This window comes from Nipponia nippon, unplaced genomic scaffold (genome assembly GCF_047370975.1).
Source record: "Nipponia nippon isolate SJK-2023a ecotype South Korea unplaced genomic scaffold, ASM4737097v1 scaffold_8, whole genome shotgun sequence".
Lineage (NCBI taxonomy): Eukaryota > Metazoa > Chordata > Aves > Pelecaniformes > Threskiornithidae > Nipponia > Nipponia nippon.
The window spans coordinates 18120639-18142453 of record NW_028262402.1 but is presented as its reverse complement, the minus strand read 5'-3'; the positions used below and the strand labels follow the sequence as shown (position 1 = coordinate 18142453).

The 21815-nt window shown below is 37.9% G+C and overlaps 1 protein-coding gene and 1 non-coding gene across 8 annotated transcripts in view; both read right to left on the bottom strand.

Annotated features, from left to right (window-relative positions):
• Positions 1-4998: 4998 nt before the first annotated feature.
• Positions 4999-21815, bottom strand: part of SLCO4C1 (solute carrier organic anion transporter family member 4C1) — a 33080-nt gene continuing 16263 nt past the window's right edge. For 2 of the 7 annotated variants that reach the window (XM_009462401.2, XM_087742399.1), the window contains 8 exons: positions 21031-21146; positions 20596-20740; positions 18466-18661; positions 13536-13689; positions 11131-11318; positions 8970-9034; positions 6998-7135; positions 4999-5876 (listed from right to left, as the gene is read on the bottom strand). In XM_009462401.2, the coding sequence (XP_009460676.2) occupies positions 5752-5876; positions 6998-7135; positions 8970-9034; positions 11131-11318; positions 13536-13689; positions 18466-18661; positions 20596-20740; positions 21031-21146 (1127 nt within the window). In that variant the 3' untranslated portion in view covers positions 4999-5751. The other 5 variants (XR_015701071.1, XR_015701072.1, XM_087742397.1 and 2 more) reach the window with 5 other exon arrangements.
• Positions 12640-12706, bottom strand: LOC148050463 (small nucleolar RNA SNORD36). Its single transcript, XR_015701152.1, has one exon. It is a non-coding gene; the product is annotated as a small nucleolar RNA SNORD36 (small nucleolar RNA).

Below are 21815 nucleotides of genomic sequence, written 5' to 3'. Positions count from 1 at the left end.
TCCATTAACAGAATATTTTTGCAAAAGCTGCATTATCTTCTGCTCTGCACTCGAAAGACCCATAATGTTCCAACCAGCAAAAAACCAAAAAACCACCACCACCACCAACAACAAAAAAAAACCAGTCATATGTTAAATTACAACTGTATGTTCTGCTACTGTAACAAAAGATTACAGAAGTATTTCACACTTATTTATTCTCAAACTGAAATACTACTCAACCCACAATCCTTTTGAAGACTTTCAGACCTGAAAGATGCTTTTTCAGTAATTTTCTTACATTTTTTTACACCTGATCTACCTTTAACATGTTTTAGACCAGGAAGCAGTGCAAGGCCCACTGTCAACACTTCAGTAATGGTCAGCAACTGAACTTCAAATATGTAAAAACAGCTAGCAAGCTGCAGCATTCCTAAGGTTCCCATGTTCCTGTCCATAATATATCAATAGACATACCTGGGCCTACTCTGTTTACAGCCAACCCATTTCAGGGTTTTGTTCAGATACCTCTAATCATATGCAAAGAGACTCTGCAAGCAAGGTATGTATACAAAATACTTTATATTTTTAAGTAATGGTATGTATGGTAGCCACACACAAAATAAAATTCAGATTTTCCTGTCTCAGTATTCATGAAGCCAGGAAGAATGTTCTCTTGCCATTGTAATGAATTTCAGTGTTAAGCTATTCACTTTGGAGAAGTGCTCAAATACAAAGAATTAGCTTATTTTAACAGGGGCTCCAGTTTCCACTCTCCAAGCAGAGCTTGAGAGTACCTTATCATCATCCGTCCTCTGCAGAACAGAGAAATGCAGTCTTGATTTTGAGATGAAAGAACACACAACGACAAAGAAAGTTTGGATCAGAAGTTTAGTCTCAACTGTAACAGCTAATTACTGTCACTCCCTTGTAAGACTCTGGGAATCCTACAGATTTACCGAGCAGAGGCTCCAATAAAGTTTTGGAGACTTTATTTGTGCTAACAATGCAGGGCAATATACTCTAGGTTTAGAAGCTTACTTCTGGCTCACAGATGAATTAAAACTTTTGGTCAACTACAATGTTTAGTTGGACAGCCTCATTTGCACTAGGATTTGTTTCTAAAAATAACCATGCCAGTTAGAAGATGCAACTTTCAAAAAGTTTTAAATCATCTTTATTTTGGACAATACTTGAGATTCTTCTTAAACCCCAAATCTGTGGTAGTTAATACAAACTCAGAGATACGAGTCCATAAATTTAGCATTCTAAGCACACTAAACAGTAGTTCACAGAGCATGTACAAATCACAGAAGACTGTCAACTGCTGTTTGAAATGTTTTATCAACATTAGCATGAAAATAACTACTAACACCCAGTGAGACATACACACAGTATTAGCTGCTAAATGATGTTTAATGTGAGATACAAGATGATATTAAAAAAAAAATCAACAAGAAAACCCAAAAAAAGAAACTAAAGGACACTTTGCGAGAACAGACAGATCTTCCCTTGCAAGAATCTATATAGAAGTTCCACATCATATAGCGCATGGGACAAAGGCCACACTGAGGAGCATCTCACAGAAACACAGAACCATTTAGGTTGGAAGGGACCACCTGAGATCATCTAGTCCAACCCCCCTGCTTAAGGAAGGTCAGCCAGAAGAGATTATTCAGGATCACTTCCAGACAGGTTTTAAACATCTCCAAGAATGGTGACTCCACAACTTCTCAGGCAATATCTTCCGATGTTTGACCACCTTCACAGTTAAAAAAAAGATTTCTTGTGTTCAGAGGGAACTTCATGTGTTTCAGTTTGCGCCCACTGCCTCCTGTCCAGTCAGCTGGGCATTAAGAAGAACAGGCTGGCTTCCCCCTCTTCAAGGCTCAGATTCCTCTGAGTTTTCTCTTTTCCTGTCTGAAGAGAGCTTCCGCAACTCTCTTAGTATGAAATATACTCCAGTCCTTTAATCATCTTCATAGCCCTGCAAGACACTCCCTCAAGTAAGTCTGTAACGCTCTCTAGAGAGCCCAAAACTGAACACAGTGCTCCAGGTGTGTCCTCACCAGCATTGAGTAGAGCACTCCCTCAACCTGCTGGCAGTGCTTTGTATACTGCAACCCAGGATGCTATTGGCCTTTGTAGTTGGGTTGACCCTGGGTGGACACCAGGTGCCCACCAAAGCTGCTCTATCACTCCCCTTCTCAGCAGGACAGGGGAGAGAAAATATAACAAAAGGCTTGTGGGTCAAGATAAGGACTGGGAGAGATCATTCACCAATTACTGTCACAGGCAAACCAGACTTGACTTAGGGAAATTAGTTTAATTTATTACCAATCAAATCAGAGTAAGGTAATGAGACAATAAAAACTAAATCTTGAAACACCTTCCCCCCACCCCTCCCTTCTTACTCCTGAGTTCTCTACCTCCTCCCCCCCAGCAGCACAGGGGGACGGGGAATGAGGGTTGCAGCCAGGTCATCACATGTTGTCTGTGCTGCTCCTTCCTCCTCAGGGGGAGGACTCCTCACAGGCTTCTGCTGCTCCAGCATGGGGTCCCTCCGACGGGAGACAGTTCTCCGTGAACTTCTCCAACACGGGCCCTTCCTATGGGCTGCAGTTCTTCACAAACTCCAGCGTGGGTCTCTTCCATGGGGTGCAGTCCTTCAGGAGCAGCCTGCTCCAGCGTGGGTCCCCTGCATGGTCACAAGTTCTGCCAGAAGACCTGCTCCAGCGTGGGCTCCTCTCTCTCCATGGGTCCACAGGTCCTGCCAGGAGCCTGCTCCACTGCAGGCTTCCCACAGGGCCACAGCCTCCTATGAGCATGCACCTGCTTCAGCATGGGGTCCTCCACAGGCTGCAGGTGGATATCTACTCCACCGTTAACCTCCATGGGCTGCAGGGGGAGAGCCTGTCTCACCAGGGTCTTCACCACAGGCTGCAGGCTCCAGTACCTGGAGCACCTCCTCCCCCTCCTTCTTCACTGACCTTGGCATCTGCAGAGTTGTTCCTCTCACATATTCTCACGCCTCTCCCTGGCTGCAATTGCAGAGGTTTTTTTTTTCCCCCCTTCTTAGATATTATCACAGAGGTGCTACCACCATTCCTGATTGGCTTGGCCTTGGCCAGCAGCAGGTTCATCTTGGAGCTGGCTGGCATTGGCTCTTCTAGCAGCTTCTCACAGAAGCCACTCTTGTAGTTCCCCCACACTACCAAAACCCTGCCACACAAACCAAATACAGCCTCTTTTGACGAAAGGGTGTATCACTGCCTTGTGGTCAGCTTGTCCACCATGAACCCAAGCGCCTTCTCTGAAGAGCTGCTTTCCAGCTGGGTGGCCCCCTGCATGTTAGTGGTACATGGGGTTATTTGTCCCTGGGTGCGCAGTTCTTTGTACTTCCCTTTGTTGAACTTCATGAGGTTCCCATTTGCCCATTTCTCCATCTCGTCAAGGTCCCTCTGGATGGCAGCACAACCATCTGGTCTATCAGCCACTGCTCCAGACAACAATCTATCCCATCATTCAGGTCACTAGTGGAGAGGTTGAACCGGACTGGCCCCAGTTTTGATCTGTGGAGTACAGCACTAGTGACTTGACTCAAACTGGACTTTGTGCTTTGACCCTCTGGGCCCAGTCATTTGGGCAGTTTTTAATTCACTCTCCTTGTCCAAATACTTAACGCACACTTGTTCAGCTTGTCTGTGATGTTTACCTTTACTTAGTAAAACCTTTGACACATCTGCTGCTCTCCGCTATCTATTGCTATATCTATTAATTTAACATTGCTATGGCACAAGGTAAATGGGTAAACTTACCTAGGTCTAAATATTTTCTGTCTTCTAATCATTGTGCTGCTCTTCCTGGAGAGGGTAATTTTTAACAAGTCATAGGCTAGATTATAAATTGCAACAGCCTTTATGTCATTAACTGTAATTTTACACCATGGCAATACTTCCTTCCTTCTCCACCCAAATAACCACTCCAATGCAACTAAGAGTGCTGATAACTTCCTCAGAAGAGGAAGCTCCTGTTGCTCTGCCCCACAAGTTTTGTAATCTGTGCAATCACATTAAGCAGCAGAAACTGTTAACTATGACCTCACAGCCTAAGACAGAACAAGAGAAGTAAGTTTACCAGTTTAGCTACCATAACCATAGTAAAGACATGCAGTAAGTGATTTGCTATATCACACACAAACCACATCAGGGCTGGAAACTGAATTCAGAGTTTTAGGCTGTATTCCCAAAGTTCATTGAAGATCAGTATTTAGTTCTTCCAAGGGAACTTACCCATCTTGCTATGAGCTCATTTATCAGGAATCTATGTTATCATGAGACATTCAACAAAACAGAGCAAGCGTAAATTCAGTTGCTGTATTCTGGCCCTTTCCTCCTTTGCCTCAAAGGCCATGAAGTCTTGGGCTCTCAGGAGGTGTAGTCTATTTTGCTTTACTTCCTGAATAGTTCTTTCAAAGTAGTCATAGAGGATCCTCTTCTTCAGTTGTACACTTAACCCCTACCTAGTTTAACAGCTGCATTTAAAGAATTAGATGAAACATGACCCATATGCCAAAATCCTTTGCTGTAGCACTTGTTTAAAAATCTTGGTAGAGTCAATGAGTAGAGTCCATGTAACCAGATGAAAAGGGTACACATGGCTACATAAGGGTGACATGCATAGCCACTGCAACAGAAAGGAAGTTTATATTAAAGTAAAGCATGTGCAGAGGATATCTTGCTCATTAAAAACTTCCAGTCAATATTGAATGATATTTCAGTAGCAAGCTATATAGTTTAATATCTGGTGAGAGTGGCATATTTGTATAGCACATCCATTGTGCTATACAAATACAGTTTTAACTGCATGCAGTGTGTAAGTCAAAAGGAACAACTAAAGCTATATTTTCCCACTTTTGATGCTTGCATACATATTCTTTGCTAGCTTTCAGCATTGTGTTTCTTGGAGTTGAAAAGCCTAGAACTCAGTCTCTTAGAAATGACATAGCATACACAGAAGTAGTAAGAAAATAGGTTTTATTTTCAAATCTTATAGAAAAATGTTAACAATGCCTAAAGAAAGCAGCTGGACAGCAACTTTCTGTACATGTTCCAGGTAGAAACTCAGGTACTTAAATTAACAAACATTTTGCTGTTACAAATCCAACTATCCTATAACAACTATTTACATTTTTCAACACATACTAAAAAGTGAACTTATGCCATTAAGATAACATGTAAAAATATTTTTTAAACACGTCCATAGTTGCACGTTCCCAAGTGTATCTACAGTCAAAATCCCCAACTAAGGCACTAGCCCAGATTATGTGCACATTAAAATAAGTCAAATTTAAACATCCACAGTTCCTTTTAATATACCAAGTTACTTGTTTTCTCCCACTACAGTCTCACTTAGGTATTACTTTATAAGTAGGGGGAAATGGGGCTCACAGTCAGCCCAGTTCAGCTCACTTCTCCTGTTTTTTTTTTTTGATCCAAGTATTCCACCTTGTTTCACTTCAGTTATAAATTAGACATTTTAAATCAGACTGCAAGTCTAAGTGTCACTTTTTTCAGTATAAACAATGGAATACTAAAAAGTATGTTTACTAAGCTAGAGAACACTACAGATATTCACAAATATTTTAAGTTGTTCAAGAATTTAATATGATCTTTTATATTTAGGTAATGGTATACAAGAACTTTGGTACAAGTGTTGCAGCAGTGCTTATTCTTATTGGCTTCTTTTGAAAGTGCACAATTTGCTCATGATTTATGTGTGTATAGCAGACACCATTTCTGAATCCTTTTGTGACAGGGCCGCACTTGTTGGTGGAGGCTTATACAAACATAATGCCATGACCACAAAGATGATAGTGATGATTTTGCAAACAGCACCTGAATGCAAAGAACAGAAGAGCCCTTGTTGCAGTCACCTTCAATAGTAGACAAGAGTCAGTCACTTAAAGTTTCACATGCTGAGTTACCTGAGAGACTTAAATGGATGCTGTGAATTTCAACGTATTTTACATGAACTGCAAACAGCAGGTAAAGGCAATCTTCCAACTGACTTAAGACCCCTCACCTGCCTGCCAGTTCTTGCTTGCAGCAGCTATGGCCATTACTTCAGTTCTGTATTTCTTCACCCCATTCTAGCATGAAGTGCAAGTCTTCCTTCTTGTTTCAGTACTCTTGTTCATTGCATCAATATTCTCTTTGCCACAAACTAAAACTCCCCACGTACAAACCTGTTAAGTATTCTCTCCTCAGCTACCTTAAAAGGTTGTTCCATTTACTCATCACTGGTACATAGTGGCATTTGTTCAGCTTGGGGGGGGCAAGGAGAGGGAGAGAAGAGGAGAGATTGTATTTTATCACAAATATGCCTGAGAGATACTGAAACCCCTGAAATTGTGCCTCCTGCCTTTTCAGTTTCAAGATTAGATGTTAGCAGTTCAGTTTATGCACTGTAAATATCACAGTTGTCAGAAGACAAGACAACAGCAGTTATCACAGATGCAAGCTTAGCCTGCCTTCCCTCCCCCAGACATGTATACCTCACATACTTGAAAGGAAAAGATTGTTAAACAAGTTTTGACTAGTGTTCAGAGATATTTTCAAGATCTTGATATTAATTTAGGGAAAATAACTGGAATATGACAAGAGGAAGAAAGCTCCTCAGACCTTAAGCTGCCAACAGACCAAGCCAGATAAGACTGAAATGTGTACCAATCCCTTAAAATACAGTAAATAAAGTGTGACAATGAACAAAGACCAAAACTATTTTCTATTATTGTTATTAAAAAAAGTTTTCTAGGTCGTTTTTAAGATCCACTTAATGTAATCTTGCTCTTTCCATGACATTTTGATTTTTATTATTTAGGGAAAAAAAGTCTTAAAAAACACTGCTGCTGAAAAATAGAAGTTTAAGATTCTATTTTAAAATAATTCCCATCTAGCAGTCAAGGTCAGTATATCTATTACCTTGTACATGTACTTAATATGAAGAAGTCACTTACTTATGCCCATCAGCAGATAAGCCATTCTTTCATTGTCATAAACCCAACAGGCTCCTGTAGTTCTACATTCATTAATATCCCACAGAGTACAACTGTTGTCTATAGCAAAACCAAACAAAATTGGTCCAGGAATAGTACCTAAAAACCACAGCAACATGTTAGAAGGTTTGAGTTACTTGACATAGTCTTAACTGGTCTTAATGCATTCAGTGAAATGCCAAGCTGGTGGTGAAGATAAAATGGGATAGCCACACACTAAACCTAACATTTTAACCAAAGTCATAGGGCTCATATTACCTAGCAAGTGTGCCTCTTCCATTGCTCTCAATTAATAGGTAAGACGCATAGAGTGTCAGTTAATTCTTCATACAGCTCTCACTTTATCAAGCAAAAAGTTTGTTTAAAGACTTCAGCTTTTCAAAGCTTCCTCAGTTGTCATTGGAAAACAAAAATGTGATTAAAATTAGGGGGAAAAACAGCTAACCAAGGGAGCAGGATTTTAACTGAAGGAAAAGAATTCCCTTTCCTCAGATCTATACACTAACCTGTTTCAAATGCAGAGAACTAAGATATTATGTTAACATGCTCAATTATACATTTTTTCCAGCCCTCAGATGTAGCCAAGCTTCTAGGAAAAATTTCATGTAAAATCAGTAATGTTTAAAATTATTCCTGTGTAGAATTTATTAGATGTGTGATTTTTGTTACAACAGTGCTTTATAAGGCATAAGTGTTTTGCATTCAGGTATAGACAATTTTATTATAAACACTCTAGGTACATCACTGCATGTCTACCTGACCTACTCAAGGCCTAAACTGCTCTTGAGCTTACAAGCAGCTATGTCCTCCGTGCAGCTCTTCTGTCTAGGACCCCTGTGTGATTCCTCAAGTCTACAGCATAAATAGCTTGTTGGTAGTAATGCTGTTAGTTGCTTCCTTCTTCAGCCACAGTCAATACAGGCAGTGCAAAAGTTCTCCTATCCTTTGCTCCACAGTGCAGTGAAGAGTTAAGGATCTACCATAGATATCTTTACTTTGAGTAAAATGAAACACAGAAGCCCTCATACAACACTTAATACTACCTCCCAGCTAATTTCTACCTTTAAGGATATTTACTTTTGTAATGCTTTACTGTAGAATGACTTAGATTAATTGGAGTTTCAACAGATACAGCAAAGCAGAACTCTGGCAAGGAATGGCTGCAGTACTAAATATTGACATAAAAGTCTACTTGGTAGCTGAGCCTTGACCCAGTCTTGAATTACACATGCCATTTAAAAAGTGTCTAAGACAAAACCAAGAGTTTCAAATATGCCTGAGAAAATTCAAATGAGTGGTTCAGAGAATACCTTCATTTAGCTTTATATTTTATTTAAGGTGATTCACCTGTCTTACTGAGATCCTGAAAATGCTTAGATTTAGAACTCAAGTACTAGATTCCCCATGTAAAAACTCAGTAATTATTTATGTACAAGTGTCCACAATTTCAATAAAGGCTAAAATTAGTCAAAGGAATTGAAAGGGGAGGGAGAAGAGAGAAGACTCCACCTATCCTCTTGCATGGCAAATAAGGATACAACTATATGAGACAGTATCACTTTCTTTCAACTTCTGGAACTTGAGACATTAACTACATGAAGCTATTTTCTATTACATCACTTCTTATCTCAGCTTTCAGAATAGGCCTCCTTCTGGGGGAAGTGACAGCAGGTGCCTTTTGCTGAAAGAATGACAATTACTTGTACTTTGTTCATGCCGGTAAGAACAAGACAGGCTAAAATGAGGACGCACGCCCTGTTTAAAGAGGAATTTGAATCCAGACAGTATCTGCCTTATAACAAGTGTATTCTATAAGCCAACAACTGGCTGCTTTAAGCTACTCTGAAAGCTTCTTAATGCATTATTTTTTAAGTTGAGAAAAACATCGAACAAGTAAATTATTGAGGCAAGTGTTTCAACAAGAAAGTCATACCCAGTAGTCGTAGAAACACCGACTGTACTCCAAGAGCAAATGAGCGCTGTTTATCTGGCACACACCTGTGGACAAGATTTGCAGTTTCAGACTTGGTAAACAAGTTTTAACTGTTCCATTTCTCTGCTTTGTCCCTCAGTGAATATGCTTTGTGTTAATACACTCTTTTAACCTGTTAATTGCAGAGGGTTTTAGAAATCCTATGTGCAGAACAAGTCAAAGAACTTTAAGAGGTGTTTTGACAAACAAAACCTTCTTTTGATAGAAGCAACTCCTACAGCTCAAGGAATTTTAGATTGAACTAGTTTAACAAAACAGTATTAATAAAAAGCTAGCTTACCAGCAGCACCCTGATACACTGTTGAACATTTTTTCCACAGAACCACCAAGATTTAAGGACAGTGCTAGAATGCAATCCTGAGTTACTATTCCTAAATAAGGAATACATGAATGGAGACTAGGCTTCAGCACAGCACAAGGTGTTGTATTTCCCATAACCTTTACATATAGTCACGTCACCTTACAATTAATCACTTCTGGCCCTAAGCTATACAAATCAATATATTTTAACAACTAGCAGAATTTAACAGATTTAACACCTAGCAGAATTTACCTCCTTACCTCCTACCCGTTTCTTTCAGATACTTCTCTAGCAACAAACATTTTATCTTGACAGCATCTTCAAGATACTACCATAAAGATTAAATACAACTCAACTTACCTAATTTATACAATTTAGTTTCAGCACTGTTTTCTTTAACAAACTGTATCACTGAAACACTGTCAGTGCTAAAAAAGACAGTATTGAAATATTCAGGAGTTACTCCCTCATTCTGGAGTATGTATGAGGATTAGCCATAGAAAAACATCCAGGATGAGCAGTTATCAGCAGTCACTGTTAGGATCCCCCTACCCATAAAGGCAAGTTGAGGAAGGAGAATGAGTTTTCCATAGTGCGGGTGGTTATTTCTAGCCCTAGAACACTGTCACAAACACATGGTTTTACACTTGAAGTTGCACAAAACAGGCTCACTGAAAAGACATCAAAATACACCGTAGTAACTTAACTAAATGTGAGGTATTTAAATTAGTTTTTACACATTTAAAATGCTCTACAGACCTCTGTTCCATAAAAACTGTTTCACCATTTCAGTTGAAGTGTACAAGGATTCAAAATTCCAAATTAGAATTATCTAAATAAAACTATGTCAGCTCAGTTTTGAAAATAATGCAACACTTCACATTATTCTGTCCCCACACTAATATGACAAACTTATTTCCAGATTTACACCAACCCTGAACAGGAGGCTACTACAAAGCACTGTTGCAGTGTATCACTCCCTTCCCTAACGCCCTGCCTAGAAAGTTGGAAAAAAAAGCATCTAACCACACCCTCCTGAAGTATCCTGTGTATAGTACAGGTATGCCTATGCATCATGAACATTTTTTCTCTAGAAGTATTAGAGGCACAAATCACATTTCAACATAAAGTGAAACAGCTCTACTTTCAGAATGACAACTACGTATTAAAAAAAAAAAAATGTATCTAGCTTTCATGCATATGAGTTTCAGCAATTTGAAAGACAGTCAAACCACTGGTTAACAGCCACATACATGCTGTCACATTTTATATTAATGACTACCATACATACAACATCAATATCATATGAAAGGTAGTCTATAGTTCTTGACAGACTACAATTTTGCAAGTCAGAACTCTGAACTGAGACAGGAATCAAAGGCTGAGAATATGAGACTGATTGCTATTTTGTTCTTTTCTAGGTACAATTTGAAATCCTGGCACTACTGATACACAGGATAGTTGAATATTTTCTTCACCCGAGCACATGGCGCATTTATTCCTTCTTGCTTTGACTAAAACAATCAAGAGTGCTCCCATAAAAGAGGGATTTTGCTACAAGTAGGATTTTTTTTTTTAACAGATTCAAACAGTATCTACTAACCAAATGTAATTACAGAGATAGCTAACAGTGGTATGACTGTCCTCTGCTTCAAGTACTTCCTGCTTACTACACAAAGTACTATAACAGGAAATCCCTTGCACAGTGGTTTAAGTCCACGTTTCAAAGCAAAAAAAATTAGACTGATCTGAATCTTCACAAGAATGCTACCCACTTCTCAGCCCAAAAAAACCCCATACCTGAGAATGGCCACAGTTGTTGGGGTAACAGCCATAAATGTAAAAACAACAGCAAAAAAGAAGAAGGTCAGGAATAAAGGTAAAAATTTGCATTGTGTTGGACATTTCCCAGGGACAGCTTCATAGAGATAGTCTTCTGAACCATTTCCTCTTTTTTGTTTGCCAATACAGGAACAGTTGTGGTACACCTACGAGTAATTTATAAAACAAAATTTAGCTGTAGGAATGACATTAAGTGACACTAATACAGTAGATGTTCACTGGGTCTGCATCACACTGAATAAAAGAATAAACCCTGAGTTTACAGTATGGGAAACAGTCCATTTCCTGATGATCATATGGTACTGTACCCCTCATTTTTAAAACTGATTCAGCAGAACTTGAGTGATCCAGCTCACCTGAGCAAAAATTATTTTTGATTTTGTGATCTGAAAAGACAGCAATAGACTCAATTTTGTGTGGAGCAAGTACAAGCATAAAAACTTAAAAACTAAAGATTTTAGAGTTAGAGGAGTGACCATATGCAGTACGTATTATACAAAAACACCAGAGTAAGCCTTGAAACACTAACTTTTGCACATGAATCTTATTACAAATCAGTGACGATAACACCAGTTACTGTATATAATTAAGAAAGGGCAAGCTACAGTGTTCAAAACAAGATTTTTTTAATATCAATATAGAGAGATATAAAAAAAATCTGCAAATATAAAACTTTCAAACAAATCACCTCTTTGAAAACATTAAACACCATGGAGGGTGTCAAGGGTTGGAGGAAAGGAGGAAACATCCCTTTTCTTTCCCTATATGAGACTGGTTTCATTTGCAAACCACAACAGTTCACATTCTTCAGAGATGTTGGCAAGTTCCGAATCACCTAGATTGACAGTCTTGGCTATAAACAGGCTGTTTTTTGCACTGGGCTGTACTTGACAGGAAGAGAGGTGAGCTCTACTCTTAAGACTTAAGCAGGAAAGAACAGAAGCAATGTTGGACTGCTTTTGTAAGCAGGTGAACAAATAGAATAGCTTTATGCTCTTCATTTAAATCCACCCAAGTTTGTTTTCAAAGAAAAAAATATATATCAGTAAAGTGTGAAGTTTTCACAGCAAGAAGTAGTCAGTCTCCCACATTTTCTTCTAGATAATACGTCCTCACATTTACTATTGTACTTTTCTGATATATAAAGTCCCCAGAGGCACCCCCTGGTTCAGCTTGCCTTCCTTTAGGATCTTCCTACACTCCTCCCACATCCCTGCTCAAGAGTTTGTCGTACTAGTAGAGACAAGCACGGAAAGTCTCTCAGTTCTCTCTGGGAAGGCTTGATAATAACTAGCCACTTTCATGGTTTACCATTCCCACATCAGGGGCAATTGACATTCAAGGTTTGGAAACTCACAGAAGCAGGTTGCCATGCATACAATAAACATTATCCTTAAAGATCTAGGTAAGAACTGCAGTTTAATGTCAACGCAGTTGCCGATTTCTACTTTCTGATTCTATTTAAAGAACGTTCAGGTTTAATGTCTTTTCAGCATTAGGAAATTCAGTAGAAGTAACATTTACATCATGACATTGCATAAGTAAGAAACACACTGTGACTGACCAACAAAACCCTACAATGGAAGAAGGCTCAGGGGAGATGGGAGAGGTGATATGACCATGAAGCTCACAGAACAATGCAGGCTGTGAGTGACTACAGCTGTTACACAGAAAGCTATGCAGAAAAGAAACAGCTATGTCAGTTGAATGGATCAACTGGTGGTGTAAACATTTATCCCCAAGTTCATTAAGAGAGTATGAAAGTCTCCCTTAGTTAGCCATTACAGCATGGGGGGAGTGTGGCTCTGCCCAACACAGAGTATAAAAAGCCAGACAATTAGCAGAAGAATTTCAAAAGAGAGCTTGAGCTGGCTTCAACCCATGTATGCCTTCCTAACAACTGGCGACGCCCAGAATTGTGATGGTTAGCATGGTATAGAGGCCAATAATAGGAATCACACTGGTATTGTGACTGAACTGTGTACTGCAATTCCTATATTTTGCTAAGCATAACTTACATTTGTATTGTGTTTTCAGTTTATTTTGTATCACTGCTAAATTAGACATCCTGTGTAACATCAGCTGTCATCAAATAAGTAAATTTCATATTAAACATTACACCTTCCACAAGCGGAATATCTAAAAGCACCTGGTCAGAGAGTATTGGACTCTGACACATACCAACATTCATCCTATTTAGACATGTGTTTCCAATCCACACCAATTTTCCTGTAGTAACTACCAGTTAGATTCAGAAGTACTGTGATTTCCTGTCATAGTAAGGGAAGAATGTTTCTGATACAGAATGCATTTTGCAGGAAACCAGAACAGACCACATCAGCAATCCTTGTAGCATAAAGTACCTTTTTCACGTTGTTAAAAAGATGTGATGTACATCCTGCGAAACAGGGAGAAAAGTACTGGACTTCATCTCTGCCACAAACTGGGTAGTACACAGAGCGCAAACATCTGCAGTTAGCATTGCATGGTGCTGTCAAGTTATACAGCGTGCCTGTTCTGAAAGGTAGAAGATAATAGGCTTTTAATAAAGTAATTTAAAAACAGCAGATATGTAAATAAGTAACACAGTATTTATAGGATACTAAATCTCAAAATATTCTATTCAGGTGATTTATGCACTTAATTGTTTAAGAATAAGCCATGATCCTAGTAGTTACAGCTCTAGAGGGAATTCCCATTTATTTTGCACCTAGGTATTTTTGTGCTGTTATTACTAACATAGATTATTCCTCCAATTTCCATTTACAAAACAGATGACAAAATTCTGTGCCTCAACCCAATTCTTGTATCACCTCTTCTCTCCCACGCTTATACACTTGAATTTGTTCAATTTACAGTTTTAAGAAAAAATGCAACAGGATTAAAAGCAGTGTTTTGTGTTTATTCTATTGATCATGTTTTAAGTTTTTTTCCTGTTTTGGATTCAAGTCCAGTGGCAAACCCACTGCATTTTTACTATTTTTAACACTGCTATGCAGATGTCTAGATTGTTCCAGCACCAAGACAACTGTACATGCTAACTGCAGAGTGCCATGACATACATACAATCTTATCACACCCAAAACGACCTTAAGGATTTTCTTTGTCTGTTTAGGGAATAACTAATGACAAGCAAGAGTTTAATTTAACTCCTGCTTACTATAACTACTCTCAATTTAGGCATTTACTTCCAGTAAAGGCCATAGTATGGTTCTATTTCAAGTAGTCCCACTATATTATTAGTATGAAATATCAGTTTGGGATGTGGGTGGACCTTCTTAAGATATAATTAGAGAGAATAAAAAACACTCATTGATTTTCTAATAGTAGTGCATGTAATAAGTAAAGAAGCTTGACAGGTTAAGAGTTCAGTCAGCTGAAACCAGGATGCTGACACTGCCAGTAGTTTAAATATTGTACTGGAAACTGAAAGTTCCACATTCATTACCTAAAAGGCAGGTTTCTTCAAGAGAATTTAAGATAGCCACAAATACTAATAGAGAAATAATTTATCTAGGAATTAAGCTGATTACTTACATAGAATTCAAACTGCATATGGAATATTAGGGACATCATAACTACCTATTACTTCATTTGGTTGTAGTACAGTTACCCTACTAAGTTACACTAGTTCATTCTTCATACATAGAGGAATCAAAGTTAGTTTGCTCTTGCTTAAAGCACTACAGTGCATCATAAGCAAATTCACTAATCACAGGTTTGTTCATACAGTACCTTGTTAGCCTATGAGGCATGTCAAGCCTAGAAGTATTTAATCAATTCAGTGGCAACATTTGTCCTGTTTACATGTGCAGACAATGCCTCCCTCCCCGATCTACAAAGAGGGGCTGAACCTTTAGGTATGCATGGTCAGAGAAATATCAAAAACCAGAAGAAATACACGTCAGTGTACATAGGTTCTTATGAAATGGAACTTCTTGTTCAAACAGCACTTTTCTGAAGAAGCCTAGTAGATGAGACCATTAAATGGTCTTTAAAAGCTCTATAGGTTGGGTATTTTTTTTTTCCCCCACAGCAAAGCAAAACAAGGAGTCCCAGAGACTTGTGGGAATGAACAGAACTACAGAAATAGTCACTGCATTTCTGTTCCTTCAAGCTTTCAAGGAAATACTGGGCAAAAGAATTTGGCAAAAACAATTCTTTGAAGTGTTTATTAGATGAAGTAAACCACATTAATTCTGCTTATAGCCTAGTTTAGTAATAAACAGAGTTACAACAAACAATATACTTTGTTCATTAACATATTGAACTCAAAGGTGATCATGTACTCATGTGGTTCTGGTAATAAACTTACAAAAGCTTTCCCACCCACCCCCACCCCCAGGCTATTTTTCAATAGAAAGAGAATGCTTGCCATGAAGGATTTCAAGATCTCCACAAAAATGAATCTGCATCAATTTCCAAGACAACTGTCAGAACACTCTCACAATTTATTCTTTCAGAAGCATTTGTTCAATAGCATAAGCAGGAGTCAGACACTTGGCTGTTCTTCCACAAGCTTATAAGTTTGTTAAACCTACTACTACATATTTTAGTTGCTTATTCCTTCATGGAAAGCAGTTTCAAAACTGGAACTATATTAGTGCCACTAACTATTCCGACAAAGGTCACTTCAACAAACTATAGTCCAACATGTAACAGTGAATTAGATAAAACTGAACCATTTTTTATAATGGATACTGAGTGGAGAGAGTTATTTCAGGATTGGTTAACTCCAAATCGTTGTAGATCAGAGGTCTTCAGCAACAGTTAAACTACTTAACTGCTGAAGTTACACAAAACTACTAAATACAAGTTAACTGCATTTAACTTTGGATGAAAACCAATTCAGCTGTACCTTTTGTCAGTGTTCATTGACCTGGTATAGAAATATGGATAATTTCACATACTATTTTCTATAAAACCTCTTCAGTATTCAGTTGCTACATACAGACTCTTTTGCTCAATATGTAACTATAAACTTTCCACAACCGAAGTCTGCATCCTGGTTTTCATAGTTCTGAAGTGTCCACAGTAATCTTACGGCTAGCGTTTTTTTCAGACACTAAAGCAGTGTCATGTTTTAAGTGTCAAATGTCAATACTGGCCTTTGACTATACTGTCAATTGATACAGGAAGTTGTAAAGATTGAATCAGAATGAGTGCTAACTTGGGCTTTAAGGTTTTTTTTTTTTCTAGTCACCAGTGTATGAAATTTGGTTTATTCATTTTGTATGCCTTCTGGAAAAGGAAATACAAATGAATTGTTAAGGTATCATGGCATTAAATTTCTACTTTGTTAGAGAACTGGAAGCCTAAATGCCTTCAGTCATTACTGCCTCCAAGCCCTCTGAATTTCTGTCCTGTTGACCTAAGGTTCTGTTTTACTGTTTTCATATTTACCTAAATGAGAAACCTGAAAAATATCTAGTTAGTCTTTCATGTCACACTTCGTATTTTTGGGAACATTTTGTAATATTTGTCAGTTATGTTACATCAATGATTCCCTTAAAGGACCTAGAAAATTTAGTAGCCTTCATATTCTGTGGCATTTGTTCACTTAGTTGCCTCCATGCCTAAGATGTGATTCTCCTGCGTTCTTCTATTTGTTATATGTTCATTTTAAGTCAGTAAAAAGCATGCTAAATAACAAGTGAAGAAACCATATAAGCCTCACTATTCATTAGATATTTATTATTTTTTCTTAGATTACCAACTTGCATGTGCATTACAGGCTACAAAACCAATTTCTCTCCCAACCCATATTCTGCATTTTCATGGTGCACTTCATGCTACTGTGTCAGTGAAGTGCAAAGATCCTCTTCCCCATCCTATTTAGGTTCAAATGCCTTTTTATGCATTGGAGCATAACTTACAGATTCTGCTTTTGTACTAGACAGTGGTACCTAACCCTTTTCTAAAATGGGGGATTTGCAGAAAACAACAAAAAAAGTATTGATAAGTTACTCATGCAGTTGCACAGCACGCTGCTCATGCTTATGATTATTCCAAATGGCAGCTAGCAGGCCCTAGCTACCAGCCTACTAGAGTTATTTTGCACAACAGCACCTGGCTCTTTGGCAGACCCTCAAACAGCTGGAGTTGCCTCTGGCTCTGTCAATTCATGACAGAGTAACCAACCCCTTGAGAGCACAGTTTTGGCACAGGTAACTGCCTTTCTCCTGCTTTTAAACACTGCTCATACTACAGAAATGAGTACTATTTAAAGCTATGAGAATTGAAACATTATAATCTTATAGTTAATTCTTTAATAAGGCATGATTGGGCATTTATACAACATAGTACCTATGCTGGTGATTTGATCACATACATGCAATGTCGAAGTTTTAAAAGAGGACCTAGAAATCCATTATCTAAAGAATGCTTATCCTTGCAGATATTTATGTTTAATCTTGCTTCATTTTTACATCACTTTTCTGAATTTTTTTTCCCACTGGCATACTGGTTTTCAGAGCAAACTTTAATCATAGCAACAGGAAGAAAATTCACTCTAGAATTTGTATTACAATTACTACAAATATCTAAAAATGAGTGACAGACTGCATTCTCATTAGGAATGAGAATTGCGTTGTTAAAGGGAAAGAAAAGTACATGTTGTATAGGAAAGACTTCTCTAAACATGATAGCCAAAAATATTTTGAATTATGTTTCAGTTAACCATGTTACTGCACGCGTTTCATTCTTCAACTTCAGTCACTGAGCTATGCTCTCTTTGCACTAAACTTCTACCTCTAGCAGCTATTTTACCAGGAAAAAAGAAAGCTTCCTTTGTAAATGGAGGCTAGTTGTGCTAGAACCTGATGCTACAATAATGTCTTGGTTTTTCTAGGGAAAAATTTGCAATTAGTTTAAAGTTGCAGTGCACCTCAGTGCCCTCTCATGAGATTGTTGCACATGGCAGACTCCTTCCAGGAACAAACTGTCCAGACTGTCAAGAGTTGGTTAATAAAACAAGATACAAAAGACACGCTACTTCTACAGAGATACAAAATTAGCTGTAGTTAATACCATGGCTACTACACCTAGAATGGTTATAGAAGCTGGGATTTTTTTTGTTGAGTAGGTCCAGTCTGCTTAGAACATTTTGCAATAATTTTCTTAATTGTCTATTACATAAAGATTCCAAGAACAAGGTTTTAGAGTTCCATAAAACATTTCCATTTCATACATCAAGGCAAAGTATGACATTTTTAAAGGTTTCATATTCTGTGACGTGGCTTATTTATTTTAAACATTAACACCAAACCCAAGAGTGCATTAAAATATATTTACCCATTATATGTTTCAGAGACACCTGCGAAAGGTTCATTCCCACATTTAGCAAATAAAAACACTGTGTTTAATAGTAGGGCCACTGAACAAGTGCCTATCATGAACTTGATTATGCTTTTGCAATCCATTTTGTACTTGGAAACCAAGATGCCACTTATGATTTGGCCTAGTGCTGCTGCTGGAATTAATACAAGCCCTAGAGGAAAACAAGACACCAGCAATTACACAAAAATGCAAAATATGATTAGTGAAGCAATTTAGAGTGCAATTTTATGTTAAGAAAAAAAAAACCACAACAGTTACCTGTATCTTAAGATGCAGCCTATGTAATGTCATTTTCAAACCAGCCTACAAGAATCTGTCAGCATGAGCAATTTATTCTACCCTTACATCATCTTGAGCCTTGCCAGACGTTCAATGTGACAGCGTAATTCATAGTTGTCCAAAACCCAAGTTCGATACAGCAAAACTAGATTACTTAAGAGTACTACATACTGGGCAAGAATCTCTGAACACCAGTAGGCCACTTCATGAAAACAGAAAAAACTCTTTCATTGCTTCACTTTTTTTTCCACATGTCCATTTTCTTTGTTATACGTTTGTGTTATGAACTTTTAGTAAGAGAACATAATCACTATTATAGAAGAGACAGCACAAGGTACAATAAGGCATCTACAGAAAGATTAAAAAAGAGCCTACATTAGTGGGTGAGTTTTGCTGTCATAGTCCATATAGTGCAAAGAGAATAAATCATTGCAGACTATTAGGACTCCAGATACATAACTGAGTATTCTTATATGGCTAATCTACAATACAACTCAGCACTCAGTGTAACTTGCACTGACCTGAGACAGCTAATTTTAAAGAGAGTTCAGGTATGGTAGCAGAACTGCACAGGCTGCATGCACCCACCGTCACAGGTAGTTTACACTGTCACCAGTGATCATATCAACTCTTTGACTAGCTAGCTGGACATTAGTTAAAGTACAGCTAGCTTTCAACATCAGTATAGGCATTTCTTTAAAGCTGTACATTTGATTAACACTACAAACACTTTCAACTCAAATTAAAAAGAAATTCAGACAAGGTCTATTGACAGAAAAGGAACATTGTTTTCCACTTCATTGCTGATTACTGTTTAACAATTGAGCATATATTCCAATGTATTTCTATGTAAAACTTGCAAATACTTTGTTTTGAAGCAATGATGTCTGAATAGTGATAGTACCATTTAGTATTATCTAGGGGAGTAAGTCATTCAGAAAGTCTCTCCCAAACATATTTCTGTTGGAGAAAGCTAGCATATACTTATATTTCAGCACTATACAGCTGAAGTAATTTAGCAACACGTGTTCCAGAAATATTATGTCTGCCATATTGTTGCCATTGTTGGCCTATCTGCCTTGATCTGGCTGCTGTTCTTCAGAAATAATTGTGTCAGAGTTAATCATATGACCCTACCTAGTGCAGCTCTTCCATCAGATTTTTCTATTTGTTTCTCTAATACGCAGCTTTTCAGAGTTTTCCCCTGTACTACCGATTACTTCTGCATATCAGATAATAGGAATAAGTGACAGTAAGCCAAATATAGCAGCAGTTACACAATAGTTTTATAATAATATATCCTGATCAGTTGTTTTATTGTAAGCTCACTGTAACATTATACTGGAATTGCAGAAGGAAAGGCCAAGTCTACCCCTTACTTTCAGTAAGCACTGCTTTTTTTCCAGCTGCCCTTCATTTTGCTTTCTTTAGTAGGGACTAAGGCTTAGTGCTCCTTCAGCTGATTTTAAATGAGGAAAACTAAATGTTTTTCACCAAGAGTAAGAAAGGAATAAATTACAGTGTCAGCAGCACACAAAATTCTCCTTCTACTTTGAATATGAGTATCGCCTTCTGAACTTACAGACAATGAGCAGCTTTGCACCCTTGATGAATTAAGCACCAGGGTTTTCATAGGGCAGGCAAGAATAATATAAAAATACTGTTTCTGCTGTGAAAACTGCATTTCATGTAAGTATATTCACAAATACCTCAGACAAACATAAGATGCCTATATAAGCTTCCACCTATGTTAATGAAGCATTCAGCACAATGTATTTCAGATTTAAAAATGAAAAGCTCCATTACCTCCAAGAGTTGCTGAAAAACTTGACGTCTTTCCAAACTGATTTTCTATAAACTTTGGTAGAAATGTGGCAAAGCCAGTGGCAACTAAAGCTTCTGAAGAACTGGCTATTATTAGACTCATAAGCACTGGATTCTTCAACAGTATCTACGGGGGGAAATCAGCATAACACTCAGGAAATTATTTCATTGTAGTACCATGTAAACTAGAAATCATATTTTAGATACTGTCATGTGGAACTTCTCTAATATGCTTTTCTTGCTTTAACAATCTTAAGCATCAACAAAACAAATATGCATTAAATTAACAGTAGCACTGGAGACTTCCCTATCACAACATAAAGCAGCAATTACCTTTCTAAACACTTACATATTACCTGAAAAATAATTTCATTTCTCCGAATATATCAGTTTTAAGTAAATTTAAGATTTCCTTACCAGGAGAGCCACAGGAAAGTCTTTAAAACTTTTTCCAATATTCTTGGTCTCAACAAATGCCTCACTTCCATCATTATGAGTTTCAGAGATTTTTTCAGCCTGTATTTTTGCTGTTCCTACAAATAGGCACATTTATTGACAATGAAAACATTGAATACCTGTGCTTTTAGGCTTGAAGTCAGAAAAAGCATCAAAGTAAGTTTTTCCTTTCCTTGGGAAAACTAGCTCAGGCAGTCTTCTCCAATATTTTATTGGTACATATCCATAAAAAGATCAATAGTGTACTGCTGTGGAAAGAAGAATTTGGCTGAAGGCATCATGCTTCCATTGGAAGGCCTTGACTGTAAGAAGGTATTATCAGGGATATCCTAAGAATTTCAGATGATCCTGAAGCCCATTCAATTTTTTTTTTTTTAAAGTCATCATCACATTCTCTCCAGTTCCCTACTTCATTGTTTCTTTTCCTCCGTGATTTCTCTTTCCAGATAAGCATAGTAACTGGGATACTTCAATTCATGCTTATTCCATGCAAAACAATAAGGCAATAGAGTCAAAGACAACAAGGTGTGAGTTAAGTCAATGGAATTTCCTTATGATTCTGGGTAGGTAACATAGCAGCTTTAAATACAGTGCTGGGTGCCTAGCTGTTAGCATCTTCCAGACTTTGACCACCAGTTTCCACGCTCTACCTGTTTCCAGTCCTACCATACATCATTATGTACACAAGATCCTCCCTCTAGCTCATTCACCTTGTTTTAAAGGCTGCATATTGAAAACAAGGTACT